The 10,514-nt window shown below is 67.0% G+C and overlaps 2 protein-coding genes across 2 annotated transcripts; one reads left to right on the top strand and one right to left on the bottom strand.

The window, feature by feature from the left end:
* Positions 1-3,391: 3,391 nt before the first annotated feature.
* On the bottom strand, positions 3,392-5,631 carry LOC123651254 (collagen alpha-1(I) chain-like). Its single transcript, XM_045571949.1, has 3 exons — positions 5,479-5,631; positions 3,718-4,831; positions 3,392-3,572 (listed from the first exon to the last, which is right to left on the bottom strand). The coding sequence occupies exons 1-2, from the start codon at positions 5,629-5,631 to the stop codon at positions 3,725-3,727; spliced, it is 1,260 nt and encodes a 419-aa protein (XP_045427905.1). The 3' UTR covers positions 3,392-3,572; positions 3,718-3,724.
* Positions 4,941-7,427, top strand: DIO3 (iodothyronine deiodinase 3). Its single transcript, XM_036411749.2, has one exon. The coding sequence runs from the start codon at positions 5,686-5,688 to the stop codon at positions 6,607-6,609; it is 924 nt and encodes a 307-aa protein (XP_036267642.1). The 5' UTR covers positions 4,941-5,685; the 3' UTR covers positions 6,610-7,427.
* Positions 7,428-10,514: the final 3,087 nt, after the last annotated feature.

Raw genomic sequence — 10,514 nt, 5'->3', positions numbered from 1 at the left:
GTCGCCACGTGGACAACATCTGTCACGGGTCTGTGCCCACCAGGAGGGCACAGCAGCTGCACTGTGTCCCCGGCGGCAAGTGGGTCCTACCGTGTTTTCACTTTTTCTTCTCTCTGTGGTACCTCCTGGTGTCCTGCAGGGACCCGACAGGCACTGGGGGAGGAGACTGGGTATAAAGACGTAGATGCACCCCCGTGGGCACCTGGCATGGCCCTGCGTGGCATGGTGAGCATACGTTCCTGACCCCAGGTTCACCTCTCGGCTGCGAAATTTGAGGATCAGAGAATCCAAGGGAGTCAGAGTGCTGGCTGGGTGTCCCCCTCCTTTTTTTCAGAGATGGATGGACTGACCTGAAGGTGGCCCTGCAGCCAGCCTCGGGGTTCAGAGCAGGGTCTGTCCTCCACACACGTGGCTCACACCCCAACGCCCAGGCAGCTTCCCGAGCAGGATCTTGGGCAGGCATCGGCCCACCTCCTGAGGGGCTTGCCTGGGCACCTGGGAGCCCTGTGGGCACTCCTGTGTTGGAGCCCACGCTGGTTCTGATGAGTGGGGGCAGGCCATGTATTATAGTGAGGACCTTGGAGCTAAGGCGGGATGGGGCAGGTGAAGGATGGCGCTGGAAGCAAGTACTGAGGCCAGGAGACCAGGCGCCTTCCATCCTCAAGTAGGGGTCTCCCAGGCCCGTAGCAGCAGGCAGGGTCAGGACAGGGCCTATAGGACGTCCTAGGACCCCCTGGGGTTCAGAGGCAGCACAGGGAAGGAGCTGGGAAACACACTGCAGACGAGGCCAGAGGAAGGCACGGGACATGCCCGGGTCGCACGGCAGGTTCCCAGGGCATCGCCCCCTCGGCCTGCTCCTCCCCTTGGCCAAGAGCCCAGGCCCCGAATGCTGCCCAGACACTCCACTCCCTCCAGGCCCGGAGGCCCCAGCAAGCTCTTCTGGCCTGGCTCCCAGGCTGCCCAACCACCCGGAGCCCCCCGTCTGCCCCATTCCTGCCTCACTCTCCCGGAGGTGCCCGGCTGGGGCTGGAGAGGGACTGCGGCCTGCCATCTTGAGGAATCGGCTGAGACCAGACCACGGAGCGTGGAGCACCTCCCCATCCCTGCCCCCTGCAGGGTGTCCACTTGTGCAGTCTGGCCACACAGGAGTCGGGAGAGGTGGGAGGAATTTGGAGAGAAATCATTCTTGAAGCCCGTGGGCAGTGTGAGCGCACGCATGGGAGGGCCAGGCACTCGGGGGGACCTGCTTATCCAGAAGGGACACAGGTTGGCCCAGAGGGGGACCCCCCCACCCCCCCGCAGGAGCTCGCTGCACCCTGGTTGCCACCCCGTCCTGCCTTGCTCACTGCTGCTGGTGTGCAAATGGGCTGCATGAAATACCTTGAAATTCTCCGGAAACGAGTGTTCAGTAAGTCCACACTGCACTCATGGATGCATTCTGCAAACGTTTATTGAGCTTCTCCTGGGTGCCAGGTTCAGGGGCGTCACTGCAGAGGACCCAGCGGCCAGCCTGGGGGAAGCTGGGCCGGGGCAGCGGGCACAAAACCCGGTGGTGAAACCCGCCCCTGCTGGGGCTGCGGATGCGGAGGAAGGCTGAAGGCAGGAGGGCACCGGGGAGGGGGCACGGAGGAAGACTCAGGGCCCTCTGGGAGGCCAGGCGGGCTGGACCCAGGTGGAGGGGAAGGGAGTGGAGGAGGAACGAGAGTCGCCAGGGGAGGGAGAAGGGCTGAGGGTTAGGGTTAGGGTTAGGGTTAGGGGGCTCAGAGGCAGGGCAGTGCCTGGGAATGCCCGAAGCATCAGGAAGCTAATGGAGGGGGTTCGGAGCCAAGACAGGGACAATGACCAAGAAGGGCTGAAGCCCAGGAGCCCGGTCACAATGAGGGAGACCAGGGCACAGACAGCACACACCTGTGGCTGAGGCTGGTCCATCTCTTCCCAGAAGCCTCAACATCAACCTCGCTGGGCACTGGGAGTTACTCTGCCAGGAGGGAGTCAGTGGCTACACCACCGCACACCCACCCACCCACCACCCACCCACCCACACGGGGCAATGCGGGGCAGGGGGCAGGGCCAGGCTCCCTCCAAGCCCTCCCTTTCACAGGAGACAGCCCCCAGGAGGGTAGTCTGGGGAGCAGGGAGGTCCCTCCTCCCCCCCACCCCCACCCCCAAAGCCCAGCCCTCCCCTGGCTCCACTCTCTTACCAAGTTACTCCTGGACCCAGTTCCACTTGTCCCTCCTTGTCCTTCCCCTGCCCGCCCCCTGCTGGAGCTGGGAGAGGGCAGGCAGAAAGGGGCAGCCCAGCCAGGCCCAGAGGCCCGGGGCACAGCCCCAGCTCCAACACGGGTCCCCCCAGGGCAAAGCCTGCAAGGCCACTGGGGCCAGGCCCCTCTGAGCGGCCTGGTGCTCCCCCAAATCCCGAGTGGGTCTTGGCCTTGGGCCAAGATTCTCACTGCTGACCCCTAGGACAGGTGGGCAGCCGGTAGAACGGGCCAGGCCTAAGGTGGGCTGGGGGCAGGGTTGGGCAGGGGCTGCTTGGGCAGGAAAGAGGATTTGAGAGAGGGAGAGGAGAAGGAGGACGGAGCCCATGGGGAAAGGGAGCAGGGTGAGCCCTGGAGTCAGTCCCAAGCTGCGATGTGGGTCCCATAACCCAAAGGCCAGTACCACCTGGGTCTGTCCGCACCTGCGCAAAGTGTGGGGAGACAGGTGTGGCGGAGCACCTTGTCCAGGGTTCTGAAACCCCGAGGTGTGCATGTGGCCTGGCAGCACCAAGGGCAGAGCAGGTCCCCCCAGAGCAGCTGGCAGCCCTAAGAGGCTGCTCCCCTGAGCTTCGGTGGGGCTGGAGGGAGTGTGTGTGTGTGTGTGTGTGTGTGTGTGTGTGTCTCCTCCGCAGGAGGACGCACCCACAGAGACCAGACGGGCCAGTCTCACATCTGCCCCAGACCACACACGCCATGGCCATCACCACAGATCCCAGGCAGCACAAAAGGCTCCCCCAGCCCAAGGTGGCTTTTCATTTCCAAGACTAAATTTGGAAGAGGGGGGGGTGGGGGGGGGGCTGCCCAGTTCTGGCAGCAGGACAGGTCCTTGAAGGGCGCCCTCAGAAATCAAGGAGTCGGGGCTTGAGAGTTTGTCCAACAAAAGTCGGGACTCCTCTTGCCCCAGCCCAGGAGGCAGCAACCCCAAGCCCCCAACCCTCTCAAGAGACTTGCCGAGTGGCCTTCTCTCCCTATCCTCTCCACCACCACCACCCCCTCCCCCGCCACAAACAAACAAAGGAAAAAAGTTTGCTAATGCAGAGGTGCTCTCCGGGAAGACAAATGGGACACCTCCTCCATCACCACTCCACCCACCCCCAAGTCCCCCACTTCCCCCCACACCCCCCTCTTGCCACAGCCCAGCCAGGTGTGGCTCAGAGAGAGTTCACTAACCTTCCTGAGCGCCCCCTGCCAGGGTGGTTAGGGGCCGGGCAGGGTCGGAGAAAGTAGGAAAGAGGTTGGCTTCCTCCTGGGGGAGAAGTTCCTGGGCCGTGCAGCCCCCACCCCGGGGCCCCAGGCGGCATAGCCATGGCCTGACTGGGAGGCAGAGGAGAGGGGCTGCCCTCCCAGGCGCACCGCCTGCCCCTCAAGGTCCTGTCCTGCCCAAGCCACGGGGCCAACAGGAAGCTCCTGGGACAGAGTCCCTCCGGGGCCCGGAACACCGGAGGGGGGACCTCCGCACCTGAGTCCTAGTCGTCTATCCCGCGCGCACCGGTCCCGCGGGGTTCCGGCCGGAGGCTCCGAGCACCAGGGTGGACAGATGGACGTCTCTCCGGACTGGCTCCCCCGCCGCCGCCGCCGCGAGTGAGCGCTTCCCCCTCGCCCTCTCGGCCCCGCGGGCTCCCGCCTCGGCCCGGGACCCAGCGAGGTCTCCGTCCCGGGAGAAGTTGGGCGGCCGGTCCCGGGGAGAAGTTGGGCGGCCGGTCCCGGGGAGAAGTTGGGCGGCCGGTCCCGGGAAGAAGTTGGGCGGCCGGTCCCGAGGAGAAGTTGGGCGGCCGGTCCCGGGAGAAGTTGGGCGGCCGGTCCCGGGTCTGGCGGCGCGCGGGACGCCGGCGGCAGCCACCGCCTCTGACTCGGGCTCGGCCACGGACACCCGGACAAGTCCCCGCGGCTGTGCGGGCGCCCCGGGCAGCTCGGCCCCGCAGACGGGGTGCACATCGCTCGGGACCGGGCGCGAGCCAGTCCCGGTCGGAGGGGAACTTGTGTTCCCAGCTTCGGGGACCCTGGGTCAAGGCACTTCCCAGCCCGGCTGCCCCTGAGACCGACCTCGCCGCCGCCGGTCCCGCTCCCCGAGCGATCCGAAGGCCCCCCGCGAAGTTGGGGAGCTGCCCCTCACCCCCAAAGAAAGTCTCGTTCCCGGCGGAGAGGACGCACTTTGCGCGTCCGTGCGCCTCCGCGTCCAGGGGAGCCGCGGCGCTCGCGGGCGGTCGGCGAAGGTGGCTCGGCTCGGGCGCTCCCGTCCCGACGCTCCCGGGGCGGAGAGCAACGTCTGGGGACGCACGGGACGGGTGCGCCCGGCGGCCGGGGCTGCGCCGGGCGCGGCGAGCGGCGGGAGGGGAGCGCTCCGGGATTCGGGCAACAGCTACCCCTAGTGGGAGAGCCGCCGGGGCCGCCGCGCCCCGCGCCCTCGCCCGCCGCGCCCCGCGCCCTCGCCCGCCGCGCCCCGCGCCCCAAGCGCTCCCGGGCCGGCTGGGCGCAGGGACGGCGCCGCTCTCTCCGGCGCTCCCGTCCGCGGCGCCCGGCGCTCCCCGGCCCGCGGGCCCTGCCCTCTGCGCCGCCCGCCGGGCCCCCGGCCGCTGACCCGGAGCGGAGACGCGGGGCCGGGCCGCGATGGGACGGGGCGGGCGCGGCCGGGGCGGCGCGCGGCGGGCTCGGGCGGCGGGGAGCGCCGGGCGCGGTGTGCGTGGCGGGGCCGTGCGGGGGGCGGCCGTGTGCGAGGCGCGAGTGTGAGCGCGCGCGGGAGACGAGCGGGCGAGCGGGCTCCGGGAAGGCGAGCGGCGGAGCCCGCGGGCGGACGGGGAGAGGCGGCGGGCACCCGAAGTTGCCTCCTTCGCCAGCCCGCGTCCCCCGGGGGGCGGGAGCCCGGCGGAGCAGCGGCCGGGGGGACCCGGGCCCCGGCGGCACCTGGGCAGAAGCCCCGCACGAGCGGCGGCGGCGGGGGCGGCGTTGGCGGCGGCGGCGGCGCGCGGGAAGAAGCGAACCGAGGCTCCGGCGCGGCGCGGCGGGCGCTGGAGAGCTCCGCTCAGGTGCGCGGCGAGGGGCGCGGGCCGGGGCCGGGCTGCTGGGGCCGGAGCCACGCCGGCACCGCACTCCCTGCAGGATCTCCACCCGCACACGCCTGGGTCCCAGGTCCCGCCCGCCGTCCTGGGAGGCAACCCCGGCCGGGGTCCCCCCGCCCCCCTGGGAGCTGGCTAAGGCGGCCCGGCCCCCGGGCACGACCCACCACCGCCAGGGCCCGCCCCGCCCTCGTGCCGCCGGCGCCCACCCGCCCCGGGCCCGGGATTCCTGATTTCTGAGGCTGTGGCCCCCGCGGCCGGGGCATCCCTCCGGGCTCAAGTTGCAAGGGGGCGGGCCCGGCCGGAGGTGGAGTCTCCATCCCGCCAAGGGAAGCCTCGGCTATAAATTGAGCTCCCTGCACCTCTCCGGCCAGATGCCGGGCCAGGCCGCCCCGCCGCTGCTGGGGGGGGAGGGCGGGGGGTCCCAGGGGGCGTGGGGGGCCGTGGCTACCATGCTCCGCTCCCTCTTGCTTCACGCCCTGAGGCTGTGCGCCCAGACGGCCTCGTGCCTCACGCTCTTCCCGCGCTTCCTCTGCACGGCCTTCATGCTCTGGCTGCTCGATTTCCTGTGCATCCGCAAGCATTTCCTGGGCCGGAGGCGCCGCGGGGGTCGCCCCGAGCCCGAGGTGGAGCTCCAGGGCGACGAGGAGGAGGAGGAGGCGCCCCCCGACGACCCACCCATCTGCGTGTCCGACGACAACCGCCTGTGCACGCTGGCCTCGCTGCGGGCCGTGTGGCACGGCCAGAAGCTGGACCTCTTCAAGCAGGCGCACGAGGGCGGCCCGGCGCCCAACTCGCAGGTGGTGCTGCCCGACGGCTTCCAGCACCAGCACATCCTGGACTTCGCGCGCGGGGACCGCCCGCTGGTGCTCAACTTCGGCAGCTGCACCTGACCGCCGTTCATGGCGCGCATGAGCGCCTTCCGCCGCCTGGTCACCAAGTACCGGCGCCACGTGGACTTCCTCATCATCTACATCGAGGAGGCGCACCCCTCGGACGGCTGGGTCACCACGGACACCCCCTACATCATCCCGCAGCACCGGAGCCTGGACGACCGGGTCAGCGCGGCCCGGGTGCTGCAGCAAGGGGTGCCCGGCTGCGCCCTGGTCCTGGACACCATGACCAACGCCAGCAGCTCCGCCTACGGCGCCTACTTTGAGCGCCTCTACGTCGTGCAGAGCGGCGTCATCATGTACCAGGGCGGCCGCGGCCCTGATGGCTACCAGGTCTCGGAGCTGCGCGCCTGGCTGGAGCGCTACGACCAGCAGCTGCAGGGCGCACTGGCCCGGCCGGTGTAGGCGCCCGAGGGGGACCGAGGAACCATGGACCGAACTGGGAGGGCCCCGCCTTCGCGCCTTCGAGGCCCACGTGCCAACGAGGTCCCCAGCCAAGCCAGCTTCGGCGAGGGCCCCCGTGGTGACCAGCTGTGCTGAGCCACAGGTGGCAGGCTGGGTCTGCACCCTCAGCCTTCTGAAGGCCCCCACTCCCAGCCCCTCCTCTGCTCCTGTGACTGTCCCTGCCTTCTGCGTGTGGATGTGGTGCTGCCCTTTGCCTCGTGCCCCTGGACTTGTCCCCAAGAGACCCCCTGCGGTGTTCTCTGGCGCCCCCTCCCCAGAGCAAAGGCCAACAGAGCCTTTGGCAGGGTCAGCGCTGTGGCCTCTGCAGAGAGACTCCTCCGGCCGCGCCCTGGCACCTGCCCCATCACCCTGTCGCCACACCTGCCACGGGGGAGGGGGTACCGGCTGTTCTGTGTCTGTGTCGTGTCCTTGCGGTGGGGGAAGGGGGTGGGCAGGGTCGCTTCCCCCCCTGCGTTGCGGCGCCCCGGAGCCCCGCTGCTGATGATGAGCTGCCTCTAACTGGTCTTGACCACGAGCTGCCTCTGAATTGCAGGGGGGCCCCCAGCGGCGCCTGAAACCAGGCGGGGGAAGAGCCCTGGGCTTCCACGAGGAAACCACCATCGTGGGGGCGGGGCAGGGGAGGGGGTGGGGACTGTCTTGGGACCAGAGGAGAGCGGGGTTCAGGGGGTTCGCAGAGGCCCCCGGAGAAGGGAGAGGCCAAGGCTCCCAGAAGTGGGGTCTGGGGGGCCTCAGTGGGAGGCCTCCTGTGCAGAGCTGCCATGGAGGGGTGGGGAGGCGGGGGGCGGGGGGGCTCGGAGGGCATTCGGTGTTGTGCTGGGAGCACTCCCTGTGTGTGGACTTGTGTGATGTGACCGTAATAAAGGCTGATGTAAACTGCCCTGGTGCTGCCTCTGGTCCCTTTGTGTTTCCTTCCCCCTGAGCAGCGGCAGGACTTCCACCAAATCCTCTCCCCCGGGTTCCCATGGCGCCCCTGGGGGGAAGGGAGGGTGGGGTCGGGGGGAGGGGCAGCGGGAGGGAGAGGGGGAACCTACAGGGAAGGTTCTGGGGCGGTACCGGTACCGGGGCGCGCGCCCATGCGCGGTGCCGGATGGAGGAGTTCGGGTCCGGGAGGGGGCTGGGGAAACATGGGGGTCCTCACACTCACACACTCACACACACACACACACACACACACCCCTGCCCCCGCGGGAGGGGAGCTAACTTCTCCCAGCGGCGGCCTGCGGGGAGGCTATGCATCAGGTGGGGCCGGGCTCCGGCCAACCTCGGCGCCTCTGCACACCTGGCTCCTCCCCGGCTCCCTGCCAGCATCTGGCTTCCCCCTGACCGCTCCCGCACCTGCCACATTGTCCCCCCACCCCACCATCCCCTGGGGCAGCGGAGGTCCGCGGGGGGCGTGCTGGTGGGGCTCTGGGCGGTGGAAGAAGAAGGGATGGGAGAGGGGAAGAGGGGAGGAGGGGTGGGAGAGGAGCGCGCAGCCACCGCCATCACACCAGAGGCAGCACCTAAGGCAGAGCTGGGTGGCGAGGCGTGCGCCCCCCTCCCAGAAACTCCCTCCTCCTGACCCTCCTCAGCTTCCCCAAGTTCGAGCCACACACACCCCCCCCAAAAAAAAGGAATGGGAAGCGGAGGAGGAGGAGGAGGAGGAGGAGGAGGAGGAGGAGGAGGAGGAGGAGGAGGAGAAATGAGGCCAGAAAAGGGGGGGGGGGGGGCTTGGGAGGAGGGAATCGCAACGTTTAGCACAAATCCCCGCCCTCAGTCAAGGCCAGGCGCCCCCAACCCCGCTTCGCTCCCTCCCCTGCTGCGCCCTGGGGGGGAGGGGGGTGACCCCGGGACCCAGGAGTTAGCACGGACCCTCCCCACCGCCCTCTGCTAGCCACACCTGGAGCGGGAGAACGGGCGGGAGGAAGGAGGAACGAACAAGCGCGGAGGCGGGGGTCCCGGCCTGAGTGGGGGTTGGGGGACAGCCCAACTTCCCCCGATGGGGTCCCAGGGCCTCCAAGGGAGGAAGGGGGAGGCGTGTCGGTGCGCTCACTCTGGAGGGGTCCGCGCCGGGAGGGTGGGGGGAACGGGGGCGCAGCTGGAGAGAGAGAAGAGAGAGGCCCCGCACCACCCAGGCTGCCTCCAGCTCTGCACCCAGCCTCCTCCTTGAAAACTTTTTGAAACTGACACCCTGGGCTGGGGGGAGGGGGGGAGAGAGACGGGAGGGGGGGGGGATAAGAAGGGTTTTGCTTTAAAAGTATTTATGAAAAGTAACTTCTAAGAAAATTGGCACAGATGGGGTTCCTGCATCTCCTCCCCTCCCCTCCTCCTGCGCGCTGCTTCTCATCCCCACCCTCCCCCAAACCCCCAGGAGGAGTCCGGAGAGAGAAAGCAGAGAGAGAAAGCGGCAGGGACCGAAAGGGAGATGGGGAGGCCGGTCGAGCTGGCCTGGTGGTGGTTTGGCGGCTGGGAGGAAGCGGAGGGCCGCCAGGGGCCACTGGGGTGGGGGGTGGGGGGTGGGGGGCTCACTGCGCGCTCGGGGGATTCCCGGACGTGCCGGCCTCTTGGGGTCCAGTTAAACCCGCTGAGCGACCTCTCCTCCCCAAGAAGGTTCACCCTTGGCGCTGGGACCAAAACGTGGAGCGCTTGGCGCTGGGACCCGTGGCCGCCCAGGAGCATTCTGGCACCTCATCACCACCACCTTTTCCTCTTTCTTCCCCTTCCTTTCTCTTTCCCTCTCCCCCACCCTTCATCTTCTGTTTCTTCCTTTTCTCTCCTTTTCTCCATCCTTCCTTTCCTTTCTTTTTCTCTCTTGTCCTTTAAAATCTCTCCTGCTTGTAAAAGCAATGCGAGCTCAGTGCCGAAATCGCAGAGACCAAGCCGATGCAACCTCTGGGTGGGCACTTTCACACTGCCCGGCCCGGCCCTCACACTTGTAAAGAGAATCTTTAACCACAGAGCAGGATTAGCCTTTCCTAGCCTGACAGTCCCTTCGGCTCCTGCTACCTCTCCTGTCAGTGAGGGTTACCCGGCCAGGTGTGAGCGCTCAGGAGCTGGGAGGTATCCTTAGGGCAGCTGACACGGGTCTCAGGGAAATTGCTCGGTCAATGCATGTGCACCTCCTTGAAGATGTTTGCTTTGCCACAGTTTGCTCAACCACCTTCCAGAAAGCCTGGTTGATTTTATTACTTTTTAATGTTTCCCCAGTGCGCTCTCTCTCTCTTATGTATGTATACATGAAATGTGCAGATAATACATAAATCCATCTTCGATATTAAATTTTAAAAGCAGGAGAACAGAGCAGAAAACACAAGCCTAGCTTAGAGCAGGATTTTTCCAACTGCAAGTGGGGGCCCAGCAGTGGGCCCTGAAACCAGCTCCTCAGAGGACTGGAGAACTGGGACAGAACAGGCACTGTGAACGCCACACACATTTCACCTGGGGCCACCACAGCTTTTGGAAACTTTTGTTTCAGGGGTGTGTGTGTGTGTGTGTGTGTGTGTACAGGTGGCTGTGTTTCAGGGGTGTGTGTGTGTGTGTTGTGTGTGTGTGTACAGGTGGCTGTGTTTCAGGGGTGTGTGTGTGTGTGTGTGTGTGTGTACAGGTGGCTGTGTTTCAGGGGTGTGTGTGTGTGTGTATGTGTGTACAGGTGGCTAATGTGTTTCAGGGGTGTATGTGTGTGTGTGTGTACAGGTGGCTGATGTGTTTCAGGGGTGTGTGTGTGTGTGTGTGTGTACAGGTGGCTAATGCGTTTCAGGGGTGTATATGTGTGTGTGAGTACAGGTGGCTGATGTGTTTCAGGGGTGTGTGTGTGTGTGTGTGTGTGTGTGTGTACAGGTGGCTAATGTGTTTCAGGGGTGTATGTG

This window comes from Pipistrellus kuhlii, unplaced genomic scaffold (assembly GCF_014108245.1).
Source record: "Pipistrellus kuhlii isolate mPipKuh1 unplaced genomic scaffold, mPipKuh1.p scaffold_m20_p_41, whole genome shotgun sequence".
Lineage (NCBI taxonomy): Eukaryota > Metazoa > Chordata > Mammalia > Chiroptera > Vespertilionidae > Pipistrellus > Pipistrellus kuhlii.
This window is presented reverse-complemented; position numbering and strand designations above follow the sequence as displayed.

What these genes read in the sequence shown, in the direction of transcription:
- LOC123651254 (XM_045571949.1), bottom strand. Translation starts at nt 5,631, where the DNA reads ATGGAGACTCCACCTCCGGCCGGGCCCGCCCCCTTGCAACTTGAGCCC. An exon ending in CGGGGCGGGCCCTGGCGGTG is followed by an intron (nt 4,832 to 5,478) that starts GTGGGTCGTGCC and finishes GCTCCGGGTCAG; the next exon opens with CGGCCGGGGGCCCGGCGGGC.